Source organism: Plecotus auritus, assembly GCF_963455305.1.
Source record: "Plecotus auritus genome assembly, chromosome: 2".
Lineage (NCBI taxonomy): Eukaryota > Metazoa > Chordata > Mammalia > Chiroptera > Vespertilionidae > Plecotus > Plecotus auritus.
The window spans coordinates 203,695,218-203,719,371 of NC_137771.1; the positions used below are offsets into that span (position 1 = coordinate 203,695,218).

The 24,154-nt window shown below is 39.8% G+C and overlaps 1 protein-coding gene and 1 pseudogene across 3 annotated transcripts in view; one reads left to right on the plus strand and one right to left on the minus strand.

Annotated features, from left to right (window-relative positions):
- The window catches only part of NMD3 (NMD3 ribosome export adaptor), a 28,838-nt gene extending 21,662 nt beyond the window's left edge, over positions 1 to 7,176 (minus strand). For both annotated transcript variants that reach the window (XM_080654592.1, XM_080654591.1), the window contains exons 1-7: positions 7,042 to 7,176; positions 6,451 to 6,512; positions 5,429 to 5,563; positions 4,062 to 4,158; positions 2,210 to 2,290; positions 530 to 658; positions 182 to 272 (exon numbers count right to left, since the gene is read on the minus strand). In XM_080654592.1, the coding sequence (XP_080510718.1) occupies positions 182 to 272; positions 530 to 658; positions 2,210 to 2,290; positions 4,062 to 4,158; positions 5,429 to 5,563; positions 6,451 to 6,494 (577 nt within the window). In that variant the 5' untranslated portion in view covers positions 6,495 to 6,512; positions 7,042 to 7,176. The remainder of the gene's footprint in view (positions 1 to 181; positions 273 to 529; positions 659 to 2,209; positions 2,291 to 4,061; positions 4,159 to 5,428; positions 5,564 to 6,450; positions 6,513 to 7,041) is intronic.
- Positions 7,177 to 18,227: 11,051 nt separating this feature from the next.
- Positions 18,228 to 19,187, plus strand: LOC308241313 (pre-mRNA-splicing factor SPF27-like; annotated as a pseudogene). Its single transcript has 2 exons — positions 18,228 to 18,957; positions 19,183 to 19,187. The product of its transcript is annotated as a pre-mRNA-splicing factor SPF27-like (transcript).
- The last annotated feature ends 4,967 nt before the right edge of the window (positions 19,188 to 24,154 follow it).

Genomic DNA, 24,154 nt, shown 5'->3' on the forward strand with positions numbered 1-24,154 from the left:
CACATATGGCTACTGACTACATACTGGACAGTCCAGATAAAGAACTAAGATTTTTTTCTTACTAACAGAAAGTTCTTTTAAACAGTACTATTTTAGATATTATCAGTAAAATAAAAGACTCCTTAGGTTAGCTGAAATAAAATTCTGACATCATTTCAAATGATTTTACATTTTAACTCACCATGAATTTCTTTGATACGAAGTGTATTCTGATGCATTCCATATTTCAAAATTAACTGTTCCAGATAGTAGAAAGTTTTTTTGTGTAAAGTCTAAACATAAATGCATTATTAAATTAATACATGAAATGCAAAAAAAAAAAAGCTATTTATAGATATAGCACACTGATTTTAAAACTAAAATAATCTTTAAAGATTATCTAAAATGCAATAGTGATCTATTTCTAAAGGTGGATGCTCCAGGGATTAGCCCTGGTGTATGAAGGATTTGGGAAAAAGGAGGTTTTACTAGCTATTTATAACTGACAAATATATACCAACTGGAGGATTCACTCATCATCTTTCATTACCTTTTGCCTAACTTGAACCACAGCCTTCCAGAAATCCTTAGCTTCTACTCTATGGCAATCTCCACACATCTGGGGCTGAACAACATAATCCACCACGAACACTTGCTGAAGGATAGCACCATTCATCACCTGATTTAAAAAAACAACAATCATACTCCTTCATCCTTTCCTTTTGTTTAATAACAAATCTTTTTCTTAAAAGAAGACACTTTTAATATTTAACTCAAAATCATTTTCCATTAATGCTTTGAGAATATCAATAATTAATCACTTTAAATTAAGTCATAGGAATAAGTTATACTATTTTAAGAAAGATATACAGGTTTAATTTGTAGTATTTATTACTATATTAACATTTCAAATTTACCTTTAGTTGAAATGGTTATGAGAATTTTTTTGCAGAATTTTTTATCTATACTAGAGGCCCAGTGCACGAAATTAGTGCACTGGCAGGGTCCCTAGCAGCTGCCAGCTACCAGCACAGTACTCCCTCCCTTCCCCCGGCCAGCCCCGCCCCCTGGTTGAACTCCTGGAGGAACTCCCAGTCGAGAAGACAATTTGCATACTACACTTTTATTATATAGGATATCCTATATAATAAAAGGCTAAAAGGCTAAAATGCAAATCACCCGAACAGCGAAACAACCGGTCGCTATGACGTGCACTGACCACCAGGGGGCAGATGCTCAATGCAGGAGCTGCTCCCTGGTGGTCAGTGCGCTCCCACAGGGGGAGCACCGCTCAGCCAGAAGCCGGGCTCATGGCTGGCGAGCACAGTGGCGGTGGTGGGAGCCTCTCCCACCTCTGCAGCAGCACTAAGGACATCCTCCGAGGGCTCCTGGATTGCAAGAGGGCGCAGGCTGGGCTTAGGGGCTTAGGGACTTAGGAATCCCCCCACCCCTCAAGTGCTCAAATTTCGTGCACCAGACCTCTAGTATTTGCATATGTGCATATAAAATTCATCCTTAGGAAAAAAAATAAGACAAAAACTCTCCTAAGTTAATTGTTTCCAAACATAGCCAATCATCTGCAATCACCTGGGAAGCTTCTCTCACATCCAGGAGAATCAATTTTGACTCAGTTACTATGAGTCATAATGATCAAACAAGTTAGAGAAGCACTGTCTTAGTTCATATTTTTACTTCAATCTTTTTCCTAATAAAAATAACTTTAAGCCCAGCCAGATGGCCGAGTGTCAACCTATGAACTAGGAGGTCATGGTTCAATTCCTGGTCAGGGCATAAGCCCAGGTTGCCGGCTTGGTCCCCAGTGGGGGGTGAGTACAGGAGGCAGCCGATCAATGGTTCTCTCTCATCATTGTGTTTCTTTCTCCCTCTCCATTCCTCTCTGAAATCAATAAAGATATATTTTAAAAAGTAATAAAAAAATAAATAAGTAACTTTGAAAAGATTATCTTATGGGCCCAAGTTGGGCCATTAAGCAAACCGTATAAATTGAGCAGTTAACACAAAAATAAGATTATCTTAGCCCACTAATCATAAGCAATGGTTGCTATTATTAGTGACCCAATCCTCTATGCAAATGATCCAAAAGAAAACCAAGGTTTAAGAGTGTATTCATGTCCTTTTAAGCTGTTCAAGTCATCAAGTAACTTACTAATAGCCCCTTCATTTGACTACCTATATTTTAACCATGCTGAGAAAATCATGCACAACTTACTTCTTTCTGAACAGTTAGTTTAACTTTAAGTCTCTTAGAATGTGGCTCAGTCCAAACAAAGCCTGCATCTACAAGCCGAACCTTCAATAAAATACAAACAGAACGAAACATAAATTCCCATATGAGGAGAAAAATATGAAATTACAGTTCATTAACAAATACATTTCATAAGATGTTAAAGAAATCTGTAATTAGCATCACTACCCAAACTAACCAGTAAAAAATAAAAATTTATCATGAAAGGTATGGCAACAAAAACAGCAAGTAAAGGGACAATCTGCCCTGGCCAGTGTGTCTTAGTGGTTAGAGCATCAGTCCTCACTCTGAAGGGTCACAGGTTCAATTCCCGGTCAAGGGAACATACCTTGATTATAGGCTCGATCCCAGCACCAGTCAGGGCGCATGCAGGAGGCAACCAATCAATGTGTCTCTCACATGGATGTTCCTCTCTCTGTGTCTCTCCCCCTCCCATCCACTCTCTCTAAAAATCAATGGAAAAATATCCTCAGGTAAAGATTAACAAAAAATAAATAAAATAAAGAATGAACATTCAATGGAGGGCTTTTCATGCACATTGCTAAAATGGGTATTTTAAAGACAGAGATGAGAGAACAAGAGGCTGTTTCAATAATTTGGAAGTTGTAGGTGAGCTGAACTGAGAGGTGCTGGAAATAACAGAAGTAAAAAGATTGCCCTGACCGGTTTGGCTCAGTGGATAGAGCGTCGGTCTGCGGACTGAAGGGTCCCAGGTTCGATTCTGGTCAAGGGCATGTACCTTGGTTGCGGGCACATCCCCAGTAGGAGGTGTGCAGGAGGCAGCTGATCGATTGTTTCTCTCTCATCGATGTTTCTGACTCTCTATCCCTCTCCCTTCCTCTCTGTAAAAAAATCAATAAAATACATTAAAAAAATATATATATCCAAGAGCTATTTAGTAGATAAAATCTATAGGATTTAATTACTAGATATGGAAAGAGGAAAAGAGCATTCTAGAATGATGCTCAAGTATCCACCTTGGGCATCTAGATAATGCTATTTTTCTGACACAAAAAAATCAGACTTAATAGGGAGAAGATGCTACATTTGGTTTCAGACATTTGAGTTTAAGAGGATTCATCTATGAGATGTCCAAGGGAAGCTGTTCAGTAGATAAAACATACATTTAGTCTGGAGCTCTATGGAGAAATCTGAGCTCTAGACAACGTATTTGGGAGACATCAGTGGCAGGTGGTAATTTAATCAAGTCCTGGCTGGTAAGAGCTAGATTAGCTAGTATAGCTGCAGCAATCCAGAATATATTGAGGTTTTACTGTACACAAAAAAAAAACTGACTCTAGAAATAAAGGAGACAAATCAGAAAATAGAAAAAAATTTTTTTAAACCTATTAACAAACCCTCAGTAAAATTCAAGAACAGAATGCATCAAGACTGAAGCTTAAAAATATTACTCTTGGGGGGGAAAAATCAATACAAAGATAGGAAGATAAAGTAAAGAAAAATGCCAAGAACACAGGGAAAAAAAAGACAAAACAATACAACATAAAGATTTAAAAGAATACAAAAGGAAAAAGACAAAGTTTAGCAATGGTTTTATACAAATATTTCCCAAGAAATTAATTGCATGTAAAAGTTCTCCATAAATAATGAATGACAAATTTGATTTTCTTTCAAAGCAGGTGGATTTTCACTTTCATAAAAAAGAATATATGTAACTTTAAAAATGAAATATTTGTAGTAGAGTGCTTACCAAAAGTATCACTTAATAGTTACTTTTGAAAAACCTACTTATACAAGGATTTTCTGAAAATGAGATATTAAAAAGGTATTACAAAAAGGTAGCTATTTGACCTACCTTACTCAGAGGGGCTTTGATTTTTTTTAAACACAAAGCAAGAAGTTCCCTGGATTCTAATGCACATTGTATCCAAGTTCCTGGTGGCTGGAAATATCTGAGAGAGAGATAATATACTGAAACCCAGCCGTTCTCAAGGAAAAACAAAACATTTCCATCTAAATATGCAGATATAATACTGATTATTAACCAGATATAATAACCCAGGGCTAATCTGAAGCACTTATCCCAATATACTTTAATAGTTCTAGACAACTTTCAATTAGAAGTGTAGCTTTAGTTAAAAAGATAAAATTCTGGGTATTTGCAAAAGATAAACTAAAATAACCTATTAAAGAGGTCTTATGCTTCAAGCACCAGTAAGAGTTCCAGTGAGGATGACAAAACGATCAAAAGTTCCATGAATCTCAAAATGCCATTAAAATGATTGTAATGTACTTCTGTAATGTTAGGGAACTGCTTAGTACACATACTATGTGCCAATATAGTTCAGACTATTCATCTATTTCAAGTCCCTTTCCAAATTTTAACTGTAAACCTCAAGTTTTAAAATCTTTCATAAAACCTACGTTAAAATTGAAATCCCTTATGCATGTGCTTTAAGTTTTTTGGCCCAGCCCACCCAGGATTTACAACAATGCCTAGCACATATTAAGTGCTCAATAAATGTTTGTTAAATACATGATACATTAATGTGCTATGCGAATACTTTTTTTGCCACACTTTTAAAGATTCATTCAAAAATGTTATACAGGTCCCTTTGTTGTAAGCATGTTTTCAGTTAGAAAGGGCTTCATATATCTATACACATACATACACACACACACACCCATTAATTTTCAGGTCTTCTGCCTTCAAATCCAGTTTCATTTCAGACCACTCCAGATATGATTTACTGAGCTTTTTTCCCCATCAACTAGTCATTTTAGTTACATAGGAACATTTATAGATGTAATTTTTAAAACACACTGCTAAATTACTAAAAATATAAGGTGCTTTTTTAGCTTCTAGTGACTAAGAGGGGGAAAACTACCATGATAATAATAGTATGTCCTTAAACTGTTCACCCCCTTACAAACATCAACTCGTTGTATATTAACTGTATACATCAAACCCACTAATCTCTGAACGTAAAAAGAACAAATTTATATACCCTTACACATCTTTACCAGATTAGCAGGGAAAACTAAAAAGTACACTACAAAATTGCAAATTCTAAAATCTTTGGCAACACTGACATAAATAAAACTTAATTCTCAGTTACATGCACTTTATTCATGTACCTTGGTAGTACTAGCACATCCTGGTTGCTCTCCTATATATAAATCTCAACTGTAAGTAGGATGAATAATAGTACCGCACCATACCTTTGGCATTGTTTGCAGAAAGATATAGAGACCTGTTTCGGGATGCCTTGGCTGATGTCTACTTTACTTCGCAGACAGGCCACACAAATATTGGCAGGATTTGGACTAATTACAACACCACATTCGCAGCACAAGCTTAAATAAAGAAAGCATAAAGTTTACAAATTAGATGTCACAAATGCACTGGTTACGTTTTGAAAACTACCAAACAAATAAACAAAAGCCTTCAAGTTAGGGCCATAGTATCTCTGCCCTAAAAGCAGCAAATAAGAAAAAAAAAAACAATCTTCAAAGAGGCAATAAAGAACAATCTGGAATACTGAGATACAAAAAAAAAAAAAAAAAAAAAAAATCAAGGATGGCCAAAATTCCAAAAAGCCTCAAATATATCCAAAGGGTCTCAATTATGTCTAACAGTCCTCAGATAGCATTATAGTCCAAAGACATTTTTTTTAAAGCTTCAGCATAGTACAGGGACTGCCAAAATATAAACATTTACCCAGAGCAGAAAATTTTTACAGGCTGGAAAGAGGATCATGTTTAGTGATTCAATGTAACCGATGAGAGCGTCAGGGTCCTAGATGCATTGGGAGCAGATGATGGTTAAGAATCACTGATGTCGTCCAAAAGAAATGTTCTATAATCTGTGATGTCCTGTTTGGAGGCACACGTGACTAGTGATCACTTGAAATGTAGCTCAGCACGAGCCACATTTAATTTTATTTCATCGTAATTACTTTACATTTAAATAGCCACATCTGGCCAATGGCTATGGTATTGGACAGTGCCCATCTAGAAGAAGGTAGGATGAATATATATATTAACACTCTTAAAGCAAATATTTGCGATAACTTTCCAAGTAAAAATCAATTCTATTTCCTCAGAAAATAAGGATTTTTTTTTAACTTAAGAACTGCCCCCTCAAAAAAAAAAAAAAAAAAAAAAGCGTTTCTCACAGTAAGTTTCAGACTCACTTTAACAGCTTTACATTTAAGGGGATGGAGGAACGGGGCGCGACTCACATGTGTCCGGGGGTGCGCTCGGCGGATTCTGTCATGTACTCCATGGTGATGGGGGCCCTATTCTAAAAAGGAAGAGAACATCGTGGGAGCTGTCATTTGTCCATCCCCTTCTTTATACACCTCTTCCTCCTGCCTCTCTGAATAAGGCAGCCAAGCCTCGTAAAGCAGCAAATAAGGAAACCAATTCTATTTGGTAACTTTGAAAGAACTTCTTTAATATGAAAACGAAGGGAATTCCCGAGTCGCCCATCTGCGGTGACCCTCTCGGGCCGCTAAACTCGGCCGCGGACCCCACGTGTCACTTGGGCGCCGCTCCGGGCACCCCCACGCCTCGGACCCGAGCCGCAGGAGCCCCCGAACGACGCCGCGGGCCACCCACCCGGACCCGCGGGAGCCCCCGGACGGTGTCACTGCGCCGCGGCCCACCCACGCCCCCCGACCCACATCCGCCGGTGAGACCTCGGATTAAGACCCGCAGCGCACACGCGGCGCGCATGCGGCCAGAGGCCGGCGGAGCCCGGGGAGTGCGCCCCACTCTCGCCCCAGGGACCCCGCGCCACAAAAGCCTGGGTCTCGGCCCCCAGAACCTACTTAGTTCCTATGGGCAGGAGCCAAACTTCTCAAAAACCGCAACAGAACTAAGGCCACCCGCCCCAACGGCCTCCGCGGCCGGCCCAGTACGGTGAAGATCTCGCGACAGAAGGATCCAAATCTCGCGGCTGAGAGTTGGAAGTTAAAGGGCTGGTGTGGGCGGAGAAAGGGGCGGGCACAGGCGAGCAGCGGGGCGGGGCGGGGCGGGGCGGGGCGGGGCAGGGCGGGGCAGGGCGGGGCGAGGGGCGGGGCAGCTGCAAGGATCCTGGAGGAAAGGCCGTGTTGCACTACCCAAAGACGCTTGAGACTTAGGTGGACTAATACTTTCCAACTCTCCTATTGGGGTGTCTTCCTTACCGATTTTCTTGGGCCCCAGTTAACGCCAACCCAACCTCGCCCACTTTTCAGATATCCGGATTGGGAGCTTGCTTCTTGGTGAAATGATTATATAAAAGCTATCTGTAAACAGTGTCAGATTACACAAAGAAATTAAACTCCATGGAGGGCAGTGCCTTTGTTATTGTGTTCACCACCTAATGCCTGCCTCATCCTAAATGCTCAAATGGATATTTGTTGAACAGATGAAAGGAAAAATGTAAGGCATACTTATTTGAGAAGAAGTCTATGCTGCTTTTAGGCCACTCTAATTATTAGAATGTACCCCCTAATAGTGCACTTAATGTTTCCCTATAACTTTATACCTTGAGCATAGAGCAGAACAGACCATGTCTACCCACTCTTTCTCATGGCAGAATTTCAAATATTTGAAGAGCAAACTTATATTTTTTCCAAGTGTTCTCACCCAACTTTCAAGGAAAAAGCAAGATCATCTTACAGCAGGTGATCAAAGAAGGTCTCTTGTCATTTCTTGCCCGGGGTACTTAAGTAGTCTCCAATTCATTATTTTTTTCCAGACTCCAATCCGTCCTGCTAAAATGCAAATCTGATTTTGTCACACTTCCCTGCTGTTAATCCTTCAGTGGTCTCTGACCACCTCCTGAATTATTTCCAATTTTCTGCATAGAAAGACCTTTCAGGATCTGACCCTGACAAATCCTGTCACATTTCTAAGCACACAGCCCACTAGAAGGTCCTCACAAGAACTAGTCTACCTTTGTTTATGCCTGGGATACTTCACCTTAAAGATTAAGCTCGAGCATCCTATATTTGTTTCCTATTGCTGCCATAACATATATCACAAATTTTGTGGCTTAAAACAACACAACTTTATTATCTTACAGTTCTGGAGATTATAGATTTAAAAATAGATGCTCCTCCTCCTTTACATATGGTTGTATAACATCTTGATAGGCTGCATATGCCTGTATAGTAGTGCTAGCAACATTAAGTTGGATCATACAGGTTCTATTCTGCATGTTCTACAGGCTCAAACTACTGGAGAGCAGGCTGGGTCTTGTTCCCTTTGGTGTTCACTGAACCTAACACAATGCCTGGCACAAAACACAGCCTCAGTGTATCTTGGCAAATTAATTATCCATCTGATAAAAACTCACAAGAGACAGTGTTCTTCTTATTTTTTTTTCATTCACATTGTCATTTCCCTTAAGTCAAATACCGCTAGAAAGACTACTAGTTAAACAGATTGTGCTTATTATTCATTGAAGTAAGTGCAAACAGACCTTGAGTAATCCTGGAGTGTTTTAATAAGAGGGTGGTAGAAAGAAATGTATCATAGATTAGACTCTCAAAGAGAGTCTAAGAAAGCAAGAATTTGCTGTAGATTGGATGTAGTCAGAAAGCAGGGATGATTCTATTATTGGAAATCTCAATAAATCTTATAAATAGAACGAGAGGCAAAAGGATAAAGCTGCGATTGGTAAAGAAGTAGCAGTCACTCCTTTTGGCCAAAAGAGGGAGTGAGTGTCCGGTATTGTGTGGTTAGCACAGTGACCTTGTATTTATTTATGCTCAGACAAAATTATGCAGCTTTGCTTTGTCTCGTTTTATCGTGGTCTCGGAGTAACCTTGTCTGAGGTTGGTATTCTATGACATTTTTATGCCTAACAGGAGAATAACATGGTCTACCTGTGAGTCCAGGCCAGCCTCTGAATGTCTAAGGCAGCTCTTTTTTTCTTTCTCAACATACTCCTTCAATACCCTATTTGATGTGGCACTGGATATATAATAGTGAACAACACAGACTTGGTCCCTGCCCTCGTGGAGCTGACATTTTACAGGTGAGGCTGATATTCCAAAAGACTGGGAACTTTGCTGAGAGTTCTGCAGCAAGTGAGTGGCAGGACCAGGACCTGAACTATAGTTTGTCTAACTCTGTACCTATGCCCTCAACACTGTATCAGGCTACCTGTCCTTCTGAGACTCAGGCCATCTATTGTTATCCACAGGCTTTTTTTTTTTTTAAGAAACTATTCATTTTCCATCAACCTTAGTTCCATTTTCTGCTTAAGAGTCTGAGGAAGAACCGCTTAAAAGCACTCAGTGGTTATTCCCAAGTAAGCAAGTTTGGATATCAGAAAAAAGTACTTTCTAAAATGTCTGGGTATGTAGCTGATGTACTTTAGGGTACTTTTCACTTAGTTAAACTGTGATCTTTCAATTAATTATGAAAAGTGGTAATATTGAAGAAATATTTTCCAGACTGAAAGGACATGAAATTCACAGATTGAAAGGGTCCACCATATTCTCATCAAAATGGGTAAAAATAGGCACCCACCTATTTTTAGATCGTTATGCTGAGGTTCAGGATGCTGGTGATGAAAGAAAGATCCTGGAAGCTTCCAGGGAGAATAAAATAGGTCACATACAGAGGATTACCATCAGAACAGCTTCAACCTTCTCAATAGCAAGACCAGAAACAAGAAGGCAATAAAGAAATAGTTTGAGCCCTAGCTGGTTTGGCTCAGTGGCTAGAGCGTCAGCCTGCCGACTGAAGAGTCCCGGGTTCAATTCCGGTCAAGGGCACATGCCCAGGCTGTGGGCTTGATCCCCAGTAGGGGGCGTGCAGGAGGCAGCCAATCAATGATTCTCATCGTTGATGTTTCTATCTCTCCCTCTCCCTTTCTCTCTGAAATCAATAAAAATATATTTTTTAAAAAAAGAAATAGTTTGAAAATTCTGAAGGAAAAGTATTTCCAACCTTGAATGCTATTCTAGGCCAAACTATCAATAAAGTGTGAGTGTAGAATAAAGATCTTTTCACTTGCACCCTTCTGAGGAAGTTACTGACAGATCTAAACCAAGAGAAAGTCAATGGAGGAAATGGCCCTTTCAACAAATGGTGCTGGAGCAAGTCGATGTCCATCCACAAGCAAAAAAATAAACCTCCTCGGCTTAAGTCTCAAACTTCCTATAAAAATTAACTCAAAATGCATCACGGATTTAAGATCAAATGTAAAACTATGAAACCTTTACAAAAACTCGGGAGAAAATCTCTGTGATCCAGGACAAAGGAAAGAATTGTTTTGTATTTGACTCCAAAAGCATCATCCACAAAAGGAAAATTTGGTAAGTTGATTTTAAATGATCAAGATTTAAAGACTTGCTCTGTTGAAAGACACTGTTAAGAGGATAAGATGACAAGCTATTGAGTGGGAGAAAATACGTGCAAACAGTAACTACCAAAGGACTAGTGATAAGAGAGAATCATTGATTGGCTGCCTCCTGCATGCCCCACACTGGGCATTGACCCCACAACCTGTGATGGCCGGGCAGGACTAGTGTCTTAAATACATAAAGAACTCTCAAAACTTAAACGTGAAAAAAAAAAAAAAAAAAAAACCTAATTAGAAAATGGGCAAACAACATGGAGAGACATTGCACTGAAGAGGATATCCAGTAGCAGATAGGAAGATGTTTAATGTCATTAGCCAGTAGGGGTATGCAGATTAAAAGCACAATGAGCTATCACTACCTATCTATCAGAATGGCTAACATAAAAAGTAGTGATAACACCACATACTGGCAGGATGCCAAGAAACTGGATTGCTTATACACTGCTGGAGGACATGTAAAATGGTAAAGCCATTTTGCAATTCGACAGTTTACTTAAAAACTAAAAATGCCATTACCATACAATCTAGCCATTGTACTCCTAGCCAGTTATCCTAATGAAATGAAAACTTATGTTCACCTAAAAACCTGTACACAAATGTTTATAGCAGCTTTATTTGTTGTAGATAAAATATCCCAGTATCTTTCTTTTTTTTTTTTTAATATATTTTATTGATTTTTTACAGAGAGGAAGGGAGAGGGATAGAGAGTTAGAAACATCGATGAGAGAGAAACATCAATCAGCTGCCTCCTGCACACCTCCCACTGGGGATGTGCCCGCAACCAAGGTGCATGCCCTTGACCAGAATCGAACCCAGGACCCTTTAGTCCGCAGGCCGACGCTCTATCCACTGAGCCACACCAGCTAGGGCCCCAGTATCTTTCAATGGATGAATGATTAAACAAACTGTATTACATCCATACTATGAAATACCATTCAGCAACAAGAAGTGAATTATGGTATTGTACAAACAACAACTTTCATGAATCTCCAGAGAATTATGTGTGTGTGTGGGGGGGGGGGGGGAACCAATTCCAAAAAGTTACATACTGCATCATTCCATTTATATAACACTAGAGGCCCAGTGCTCAAAATTCATACACTGGAGCATCCCTAGCGGCTGCTGGCCACCAGCCAGGCTTCCCTCCCTTCCCAGCTGGCCTGCCCCTGGTCAAACTCCTGGATGACCTCCCGGTGGAGGGGACAATTTGCATACTATGCTTTTATTATATAGAATTCTTGAAATGACAAAATTAAAGAGCTGGAGAATGGATTAATGGTTGCCACAAATGAAGAAAGAGGCAAGGGCAGGAAAGAATTCAGTGTAGCTATACAAAGACAACATGAAGGATACTAGTGGTAATGGAAATGTTCTGTATTTTGACTGTATCCATGTCAATATCCCAGTTGTGATCTTGTATTATTGCTGTACAAGATGTTGTCTTTGGGGGAAGGGTGGGAGAACAGGTTGCAGGCGTCCTCAAACTATGGCCCGCCGAGGACATTTATCCAGCCCGCCAGGTGCCGCTGCCTGTCCTGCTTAGCAGCCGACTCATCCCGGGCCCACAGTGCGCATAGAAATTTGTTCATAGTTTTTTTTTTAAAACTATAGTCCGGCCCTCCAACTGTCTGAGGGACAGTGAACTGGCCCCCTGTTTAAAAAGTTTGAGGACCCCTGGGTTAAAGCATTCAGGAATCTCTCTGTTTTGTTTCTTACAATGGCATGTGAATCTACAATTATAAAAAACTTTAAAAGTTTTATTTTTTCGGATGTAGGGTAAAGTTTTCTGTTTAAGGAAAGCAACTCCCTGGTTTTATCTTTTGTAATTTTTTTCACAAGGCTTCAACACTTTGGTCTTCAGCCTTGGTTGGCTGGTTAAACCCATCCACATTACACTTCCCAGTCTCCCCGGCAGCAGGTTAAAATGGGAAGTACATTGGGCAATCTTCCAGGAAAACTTTAGCTTTCTGAACAAAAGGGCACAGACTAGGTGGGTATGCCATTTTGCTCTCACTCTTGGCTCCTTTGCCCTTTTGTCTGCTTTCTGTCTGGAATGCAAATGTGATACTTGGAGGTACAGCAGCCACCTCCTGACCTTGGGCAACAAGCAATAAAGGCAAATGCCATCATGCTAAGGCTGGTGTGACAGAGCTAGAAAGAGCCTCCACTTCAGAGTTCTACCTATTTAAGGAGAAAAAAAAAAGCCACTTTATTGGTTTAAGCCACTATTGGCCAGGTTTTCTATTAATTGTAACACGGTTCTAACGAATTCCTCACTCACAGGAGATTCTCAGCAGGGCTGATAAACATTGCCTATCAATAAAACTATTTATTGTAAGAATGGAAAGCATGATAACTGCTTAATATTCTTGGTGTGTTTCAGAAACCAAATTGCTGATACTGTCTTTTCGTTTCTTCTTTCTCTACAGTATTTTATGTTTCTTATTCTCCTCAGCTTGGCCTGAATTTGTATTATAATCAGACTCTCAGTCTCCTAATTGAATCGAGCTTTTGTTGTAGCCAGCTCAGAATTTTTTTAAAGGTCGTCCTAAACCATTCCAGCCCAAGGCAGTCGCTCCTTTCTTCGACCTGACAGTACTTAGTGTCTGCACCTCCGAGTTGCAATTCATCATGCACTGCCCTGTGACATTTCTCTTACAGCTGTCACAGAATAATCGATGTTTAGTGCTGGGAGGGACATTAAAGATCATCTTCTCCAGCCACCTCAGTGCATGTGAATTGTAACTTAACTTCTGGATTTTCTTATCTCTTCATGGGTTTACAGCCTAACGTCCCAACTAGATCTTAAGCTCCTAGAGTCACAGAAACGTTGGCAACTTTTGATTCTATTCAATAAAACAACTGTACCTTTATTTTTCATCTGCCACATTCCATATTTTCATCTGAGCCTAGCAGATTTTTTAATTTGGAGTTTGAAGCTTTTCAGTGGCATTACCTTTTTGCAGAACCTCCTTAATGCTCAATTGGTGATTAAAATGCAAGTGTAATTTTTTTTTACTGCCATTGCTATTAAATAAACTTTAGGTGACAAGAAAAATATTAGGTAACCAGCTTTGAAGGGTCCGATCCTGTAGCTGTCATTCATCTCCAATATAAACCACATTTGATTTTTGACGTTTATAGATAGTCTCTTCATTTTAAAAAATTATACATTTCTGTGTTTTAAAGAGTTTGGTCATAATTTTAGATGCGTGCTTTTAATTAATGTACATGTTACTTTTGGGAACATAATATTTTGAATCTATACTGCTTAAATCTATGAACTCAAAATACTGTGGTGAATATCAATTTTTTTTTAAAGCCCTAGCTGTTTTGGCTCAGTGGATAGAGCATCAGCCTGCGGACTGGAGGGTCCCAGGTTCTATTCCGGTCAAGGGCACTGCCAGGGTTGTGGGCTCAATCCCCAGTAGGAGACGTGCCAGAGGCAGCCAATCAATGATTCTCTCTCATCATTGATGTTTCTATCTCTCTCTCCCTCTCTCTTCCTCTCTGAAATCAATAAAAATATTTAAAAAGATAAAAATAAATAAAATAAAAATATATCATAAGCTGCCCTAGCTGGCTTGGCTCAATGGATAGAGCATCAACCTGCAGACTGAAGAGTCCCAGGTTTGGTTCTGGTCAAGGGCACATGCCCAGGTTGTGGGCTCGATCCCCAGTAGGGGGCATGCAAGAGGCAGCCAATCAATGATTCTCATCACTGATGTTTTTATCTCTCTCTCTCTCTCCCTCCCTTTCTCTCAGAAATCAATAAAAATATATTTTGAAAAAAATATATCATAAGCTATGATAATTGGTTGTACATGCCTAAAATTTCAACAAAAAATAAATAACTTAACAAGTAAATAAATATATCTAATAGGCTCCTCTGTGTCATGATTACCCAAGCTTCTAGTCATGCAAATGATCATACCTTAAGCATAAGCCTTGAGGGCAAGGACTATACCTTGTATACTTTTGTATCCAACAGGTCTCATACAGGAGAGTCTAATAAACATTTGAATGATGAATGAATTAATTAATTAATTAATACGCTTCCTTTAAGGTGACTCATACATCTTTGAGTTTCTCTTGATTGTTAGCACAGGTTTTGCTTAAAATAGGGAATATTTATTGATTGTATGAGTATTCAAAAGAGGAAAGGGAAAGGTCTCCTCTCTTATCGGGCTACACTATTGTGCATTCCCTAGCCCACTTGTCGCTATCAATTATTGACTGTCCAGGCTCCGGCAATCTAGACATCCCCTTTACACCAACCATTCCACCCCACCCCTGACCCTTGCCTTTTCTTTGAACCTATAACAATTTGCTAAAGAGTTGCTACCTTTTTTGAAAGATAGAATGATGTATCCCTTTGATAATGAGGAGGGGAAAATTAAGAAATCTAATTTGTATGGATTCTGTTCATATTTTCTCTCCTCCCACTTCATTTATAAAGAAGCTTGTAATATCAGGGAGGTTTCAAACTGGCGCACCATACCAAATGCAATTTATGGAACTTTTTGACAGCCTAACATTGGTTTTTAAAAAACGCAATTATTTGCTCTACCACATTATATTCTTAGTGACAAGCAAGAAAAACTGACTCCGGCTAATTTAACAGAAAAAAATTTGTGCACATGCTCTTGGTTGGCCCCACAATCCAAATGAGGGTGGAGGACCAGACTCAGGACCATGCAGCCAGAAACATGACTCAAAACCACACAGCAGGGCCAACTCACCCCATTAAGACCATATTTTCACAGGATACATGCTACACATACACCTCAGACAAGGCTACTGCTGCTGGCAGCAAAGCCTCTGTTTCCCCGGGAACTCCACTCTGTGGCCACCACAGGGCTTCCCGTAGTCCCTGCTTCTTTGCATCACTAGCTGAGAAGTTCAGGGCAGGCTCCTGTAATCATCAGAGCCCAGATCATGGGAGTGGATGAAGGAAATTGGGCAGTAACTAGAGATGGAGGGAGAGTTAAGCCATTGCCTGCTACTGCCCTGTCCCTTCCTTGTTAATTTTCAAATATCTCCCTCCTACTCCCCCACCTTTGCCCCTTCTGAGTTTAGAACCGGTAAACAAGTTTAGTAATTTGCACATTCATTGACAAAATTAACACAGTTGGAAGCACTAAGTTAAGAAGTCTAATAGCTGCCTGTTCTTGGTAAATATTTATTAGGCCACTTTTAGACATGGTAATGCATTCAATTAATATTTATGAATGCAAAATAGAAAGCCCTAAATGGTCTAATACAGCCCTAAATGGTCTAATGGTTATGATTGCACTCTTCCAGTAATCCTTTCAAATTCAGAATTAGAATCTAAATAGAGTCTGTGAGTGCCTTGAGAAACCAATTAAAATCTTAATCCCTCTAGGGAGTGATTCTTTGCCTGCATTATTGTGTAGGCTGACTGTTTCCTAGTCCGTCAACTATGGCCCTCCTCCAATAACCTTTAATCCATCTAACAGAGTGAGCAATTGAACAGCTCAGTGAAAATTTACCTGAGTTCAACACATTCTTGGATGCACTCATTAATTTTCTCAAAAAGCTTCCAAGAGGGTAAGTGGTGGCCCAGAATATGATATTTATTCATGAGTTGCTTGGCATGTAGTCATAGCCTTAATTTCCCATACAAGGAAATGCTTTCAGCTGTAAGCATTTTAACTTCTGTTCAGAACACAACAAACTCATCCTCTAAAAATTCTAGCAATTAGTTTATTGCTGAAGTTTAGAGGTTTTTCAATAAAACCCATCCATGGCAGAAGAATTTTTGTATGTGCTACATTGCAAAATACTAAACTGTCAGATTTAGACTCAGTTTTATATTTACCTAGCATAAACTTACACACACTTTTCTAGGCAAGGCTATAAACATTATCTTAACTATCACTACAAACACACAAGGTAGAGTTAATCCCACTTCACTGACGAGGAAAGCAAAGCTCAAGGTCTGTGGGACTAAAAAAAAGAAATCACAGCCTGGCTGCCATGGCTCAGTGGTTGAGCATCGACCTATGACCCAGGAGGTCACAGTTGACTCCCGGTCAGGGCACATGCCCAGATTGTGGGCTCGATCCCTGATCCCCAGTGTGGAGCCCAAGAGTTGGTCCAAGGGTGCATTCATATGACTCCCAGCACCATCTGGGTAACAGATCCTCACTCTGGCTCCACAGCATGGAATTCAAGATTCTATCTGGTCCAAACTGTTTTGGCTTGGAGAGGTTAAGAGTAATGAGTGAGGATTTTATTTAACCTACCATGTTACATGACTCTGAGATAGATGCAGGGTGCAGTTGTCTCCACCATGTACCCAAGCAGTGCCATGTCCCGAACTGCTTTAGCACCCTGTGTGTAAGACTGCGTTTGAAGGGGCAGCTGAGCTTTAAAAGGCCTGATGTGAGCTTCATTTGCTCAGACTTAGCATCCCCAAATGCGTATCTGCTGGTGTGGTCATTTTGAGGGATCCTCAAGTGGAAGCACTTCTCTCTGTTAAAAGGAACTGAGAGCTGCATACCCTACCTGCTCTAACTACAATGCTGCACCTTTAAATATAGAAATCTTGTTTGATTTACCCAAGTGGTGTCTTCATGTGGCTGTTTAGTCAATCTGAGCCTATTATTCACATTTATAAGGTTGGTGAGTGTACAGAGCCAGATATCTAAAACAGTTCCAAGATCTTTTGAAAGAAGATGGGTAGATTTATTGCAAAACTGATGTTCAGTGATAATTCTCATCCTTGACCAAAATGTGAGGTTCACAGAAACCTTCAAGAAATTACTTCTTGCCCTAGCTGATTTGGCTCAGTAGATAGAGCATCGGCCTGTGGACTGAAGAATCACAGGTTCAATTCCGGCCAAGGGCACATGCCCGGGTTGTGCGCTCGACCCCCAGTAGGGGTCGTGCAGGAGGCAGCCAATCAATGATTCTCTCTCATCATTGATGTTTCTATCTCTCTCTCCCTCTCCCTTCCTCTCTGAAATCAATAAAGAAATACATTTTTTAAAAAAAAGAAAAAAAGAAACACATCCATTGGCTGCCTCCTGCCTGAGCCCTTCCCAGGGCCAAGGCTGGGGAGGAGCCTATAACCAAGGTACTTGCCCTTGACCAGAATGGAACCTGGGAATGTTTGGTCTATAGGCTGATGCTCTATCCACTGAGACAAACTGGCTAGGGCATAATTTTAAATCAATGAAATGAAGAATTTTTGCATTTTTCAAGTATTTTATCATCTCAGCCATTTTAATAATTCATCCAAAAGAGAAGAGATTTCATTTAAATGATTGGGGAATAACTTTTCTCACCTCAAATCAATAGTGTTTATTGATTTTCACTATGAACAAGACCCGCAGTTAGCTTCTGAAAATATACCCTCCCCCCACACAAAAAATCAACACTATGCACTCAATTCCTTTATCCTTTTGCCTCTTTTCCAAACACATTGACACCGAAAGTCATAAAATAAACATTTCTGTCCATATCTTCCTTTTCTAGGTATTTATCATAGATCTTTTGAAAACTTTCAAATTATTTTCTTTTATAATATTAAAGCAAATTCTGAAAACTGATTATCTATTACATAAATAAATATTTATAAGAAATCAATATTTACTTGCATGAGAGAAAACTTAGGCGAACTTAAGAATGGCGGGCACGGGTTTGGGGGCTGGAGAGGCTGTGGTGGATGTGCTGCCATATTTTAACCTGGAGTGCCTGGAGTGCGGGGAGTGGCTGTGGCACTGGTGGAGGAGGAAACTCGCAGATACCGACCTACTAAGAACTACCTGAGCTACCTGACAGCCCCAGATTATTCTGCTTTTGAGACAGACATAATGAGAAATGAATTCGAAAGACTGGCTGCTCGACAACCAATTGAATTAATTGCTCAGTATGAAACAATATGAACTTCCAGCCCCTTCCTCGGGTCAGAAAAATGACATCACTGCATGGCAAGAATGTATAAACAATTCTATGGCCCAGTTAGAGCATCAAGCGGTTCATATTGAGAATCTAGAACCAGTGTCACAGCATGGATGCAATACTTGGAAAGTATATAATGAAAATCTAGTTCATATGACTGAACATGCACAGAAAGAGCTCCAGAAGTTAAGGAAACATATTCAAGATTTAAACTGGCAGCGAAAGAACATGCAACTCACAGCTGGGTCTAAATTAAGAGAAATGGAGTCAAATTGGGTATCCCTGATCAGTAAGAATTATGAGATTGAAAGGACTATTGTACAATTAGAAAATGAAGTCTTTCAAATGAAGCAGCAACTTGGAGAGGACAAGTCTTCTGAAAAGACATTAATTCGGTGGGTCAGAAGGAAGGCCGGTTGGACTTTCACAGAAGATCAGGCACTGCTCTGTGAAGGTCAGCAGCATCTTACGGAAATCATCAGTTGTGTTTAGAAACCATAAAAAGTGGACTGTGATCTTCTATTTATACATTAGAAAAACAAAAAGTTTCAACTTGGAAAAAAAATATTTATTTGTGTGAGAAAGAATATATTTACTTATCAATAAAGAGTGACTTTTTATCAAAAGGGAAAACAAGAGACTTTGTTGATCCTGACAATTTGTTTTTTCCTATTTACAGGATAATGCAGCTTAGAAATAAATAAAATCCATTCAAGAAGAACATATGAATAGAAATATAATTTTTCATACAAGGGAATTAATTTCTTATCTCTATTATTGATTCTGTTGTTTAGAAAGAAAGCAAAAGCCCCACACTGAAATTGTTTATGTGGAGCATTTTATAAAACAACTAGGGGCCCAGTGCACGAAATCGTGCAAGACCCAGACCCAGTGCGCCATGGTACGCAGCGCCAAGTCCCTGCCCACCCCCGCATGTCTCACGGCGCATGCAGCCTCCTGGTGACCGTTCTTTGGTCATTATGGTGTTAGGGCCACTGGGTTTTTATAATATAGATGGGTAGATTTTTCTCCTTTCAGCTTGATTGTAGAAAGGACCTAATCTTCCACTAGAGGGCATCTTTACCCCATTTTGTCTTTTGTAAAAATAACAACTAATCTTTTGCTTAATGCTATTATATTACCTTTCAACTATACCTGATCCTAAGGAGAGAGTTGTGAATGATCCTGATATTAAAAGAGCTTTTAGAAATGCACACACATTCTTTTTTATTAAAAGTTCCAGTATTAATAACTGTTACCCTTATGAAATTATCTTTGGAACTAATTGTCATTCTTTCTTATCCCCTCTCAAATATGCACAAATATTAACCTCTTTCAATATGGGCAGCATGAATGTAACCAACACTGAAATAATTAGTACATAATTTATTATGTACTCTATGAAATAGACTTTCTAAGTATTATCTCAATGGGAAAAAAATCACAAAGGAAAAGGTGGATACATCTGACTCAATATAAAAATTAAATATGTGAATCTAAGTTAAAAGTATAAACAAAATTTAAATGCAAATAACAAACTAGAAAAATAAGAGTCACAAATATGAAAATGGTTTAAAAGCATTAATATATATAAACATGCAGATATATAAAACACTAAACTCTTGATAAAAGTAGATATAATATAAACATATTGTTTAATAAGAACAGTTAAAAATGAATAAACCTATTAAAAATCTAGGAAACACAAAAAGATACAATATACTTTATAATCTATTTTTTTTTCTATATATTTTATTGATTTTTTTACAGAGAGGAAGGGAGAGGGACAGAGAGTTAGAAACATTGATGAGAGAGAAACATCAATCAGCTGCCTCCTGCACACCCCCCGTTGGGGATGTGACCACAACCAAGGTACATGCCCCTGACCAGAATCGAACCTGGGACCTTTCAGTCCGCAGGCTGACGCTCTATCCACTGAGCCAAACCGGTCAGGGCTACTTTATAATCTATTAAGTTGGAAAGATAATAGGTATTAATGAGGGTGAAGAAAAGAACAATTTCATGCACTGTAGCTGTAAGAAAGTGCTGACCTGTAGCCCTGGTCAGGTGGCTCACTTGGTTAGAGCATTGTCCCATACACCAAAAGGTTGTGGTATTGATTCCTGGTCAGGACACATATCCAGGGCGCATTTTCAATCCCTGGTTGGGATGCAGTTCCTCTCTCTCCTCTCTCTTCTTCTCTCTCTAAATCAATAAGAACATATCCTTAGGTGAGGATTAAAAAAAAAAAGTGCTGACTTCTAAGTGTGAAAAGAATGTTTGAATTGAAAAAAAAATCTTCATTTTTCAGCCAAAACAGTATTGATTGGTTCAGGCAAAATTTATCAATAAATGCTAAATCTAGAGAGAAAAAAAAAAACTGATGAAAAGCAGAATATTTGCATGGTCTCATGATGTCTTCCCACTGTAGGGGAGGAAAAATAATTTTCCTTCAACCCTTCCAAGTTCTGTGGCTAAGAATCAACCCCTTTAATAAAAGATGATTAACAAGAAGAAAACAAACAGAAGCTTATTAATATGTATGCCTCATATATACATAGGTGATACCCAAGAAAACTGAATAAAACTCCCCAAAATGGCCCAAGCCACCAACTTAAATACCATTTTCAGCCAAAGACAAAATAAAAATGTTGGGGAATGGTGAGGCCAGTTATAGGATGTTATCATGAAAAACAGAGAAATAGGTAAGATTGTTATGCAAACTTGTTATTTAGAGTTATCTCTCTCTTCCTGGTACAGAAAGGGAAGCACTAACCAATAGAGATTTCCCTTACAAAACAGTAAATTCAACTCTATTTTCAGCACTTCTCCTGTGATTGCTCTGTCTTAAAAAATACCATATTTTCCCGTGTATAAGATGCTATTTTTTTCTAAAATCATTAGACTGAAAATTGAAAGGAGTCTTATACACGAAGTCAGCCAAGGAGGGAGCCGCGCAGGTGTGTAGCTGCCCATACCTTGTTAAATAGGCTTCCTCCAATCACGAGTCTTATTGTTACTGACCTCAGCTGATGCTGTAATTGGTGGAGGTGGAGAATGCACAGATACAACAGGGACCCGAGCGTTCTGAGCCCATAAAGATTTCAAAACATAAAAAGATCAATACCAGTAAGTGATTGTCTTACTCTGCAAAATTCAAACTGAATGTGATCAGCTATGCAAAAGAGCATGGAAAAGAGTTGCAGAGAGACAGTCTGAACCTCCTTCCCACTGAGTGTATGATCAGACAGTGGAGAAAACAGGAAGAACAACTCCTTAAGATGCCAAAAAAGAAGAAGGCCTTAAGAGGAAAACCAGCAAAATGGACAAACTTGGAGCAGAGGCTTAAGACTTGGATTATGAGCAGTGCCAGAGTGGCTTATGTGTGTCATAAGCCTATTCAATGTCAGGCAAGAATGTTTGCAAGCGAAATAAGCATTTTCAGTTTTACAGGTGAGGCAAAATGGTGCTTCAATTTCACGAATAAAGTTAGCTCAGAAAATGGCATCCGTTTATGAAGATCTCACATATATAAACAGTGACTCAGAAGACAGCAGTGATACAATAGAAGTTGACGAAATGGATATGTCTGGAACTAATAGTGATGAAGAAGAGAGCAGTGATGCAACAGAGGCTGAATAAAGTGATATGCTGCATAATATCACAGTACTAATATGTAACCATTACCTGTGGTAATCTGTAATAATAAAAGCATAATACGCAAATCGACTGAACTGCTGAACAGCAGAACTACCATCAGGACAGCCACACTATGATATGCACTGGCATCAGGCCAGCCAAGGTGGGTGTGATGCGACTGGTCAGGGGGCCTGCCATCACCCCATCGTCACCCCGCAGAGGGAGGTCCAGGCCACCCGCTGCAGGGCGATCGATCAGAGGGCTCTGTGGAACTGGGAGTGTGTGGCCATGGACGTGGGCAGCACCAGGCCAAGGTGGGTGCGGGTGGTGGATGGGGCCACAAGGCAGCCGGGGCCACAAAGCAGCCGGGGTTGCGAGGCAGCTGGGGCTGCGAGGGTTCTGGCAGCCAGGTTTGTGAAGGCCCCAGAAGCCAGGGCTGCGAAGGCCTACCCTTGCATGAATTCCATGCATTGGGCCTCTAGTCTATATATATAAAAGGTTAATATGTAAGGTATCCCCTCAGGAGTTCAACTAGGAGACCGGGAGTTCGATTGCTTGCTATGACATGTGCTGACCACCAGGGGGTGGTGTGGAATGAAGAAAGGCCCCAGCCAGCAGCTGGCAGCCGGGGAAGGGAGGCCCTGGCCCGCAGCTGGAAGGCCCTGATCACCGGCCAGGCCTAGGGACCCTACCCATGCACAAATTTTGTGCACTGGGCCTCTAGTTACTAAATAAAAACATGTTCTGTTTTATGTTAAAAATATTGATTTCTTAATTTTGGGTTGGAAAAGTGGGGGGTGTCTTATATATGGGGGTGTCTTATACACAGAAAAATACGGTAATCTCGAAGAAGTTTCATAGTCCAGAAAGCTGAGTTGGTATATTCCTCCATCTCACTGAATCAATTTCTTAGTCCCGATAATAGGTGAGTTCAGTTAAATAGTTGTGTCTATTTCAGGAGGCAGTGTAGGAGAGGAAAAATAATTTCCTCTACCCTTCTAGGTTCTTGGCTGAGAGCCACCCAGCTCATAATAAAAGACAGATCAACAGGAGAAAAACAATTTATTTCTGTACATATGGGAGCCCCACAAAGATATGAGATTTAAGGAAGTGACCAAAGCAGGAAGCTTCATACATTTTAGACAAAGAAACAATACATTTGTGAAAAATTAACAAGACAAGGGGTTTAAGCTTAGGGTAATAAAATGGTGAAAAAGTAGCAAGGTTTGGTTATAAATTCTTGGTTGTAAATTCCCTGTCTCTAGTGATAAGATTTATCTCCTATTTTTAAGGGGGACAAAGGAGGGTCAGAGTGTTCTTTCAGCACTGGCTGTTTCACCAGTACCTTTAATTCAAAATAATCAATATGCCAATGTGGCATATTCTGAATCCTTACAGTGATGACATAGGTGGGGTCTCTGTATCAGAGTTAGGCCTGTCTGGTTCAACCAATCAGGTATTTAGTAAGAGGCATTACTGTAGAAACAAAACAAAACAAAATCAAAGGTTAATAGCCGGAGCAGACTATAAACCTAGTTTCTGAGTCCTGAGAACAGCCAGTGATTTGCAGATGTTGAGTTTGAAGCATCTTCTCAAGTGTGAATGTCTCTGGTGATGCCACCAGATGTTCAGTGACCTTTATGAGTGGCCCATACAATAGGCACGGAGATTGCCCATACCTAAATTGTTGCAGTGATTTTTGTGAAATTTTTATCAAGTTGTCCAGCTTGAGTTTGCAGGAAAAAAGGGCAGGCTTTGTCCTTAATGGCTTCAAGTCAGAAGGGGAAGAAAATTTGAAATGTTAGTCTATATGAGTGGTCGGCAAACTCATTAGTCAACAGAGCCAAATATCAACAGTACAACGATTGAAATTTCTTTTGAGAGCCGAAAACCAACTTCTGTGCATGGGCCACGAAGTTTCAATCGCACTGTACGTGCGCGCCCACACGTGGTATTTTGTGGAAGAGCCACACTCAAGGGGCCAAAGAGCCTCATGTGGCTCGAGAGCCGCA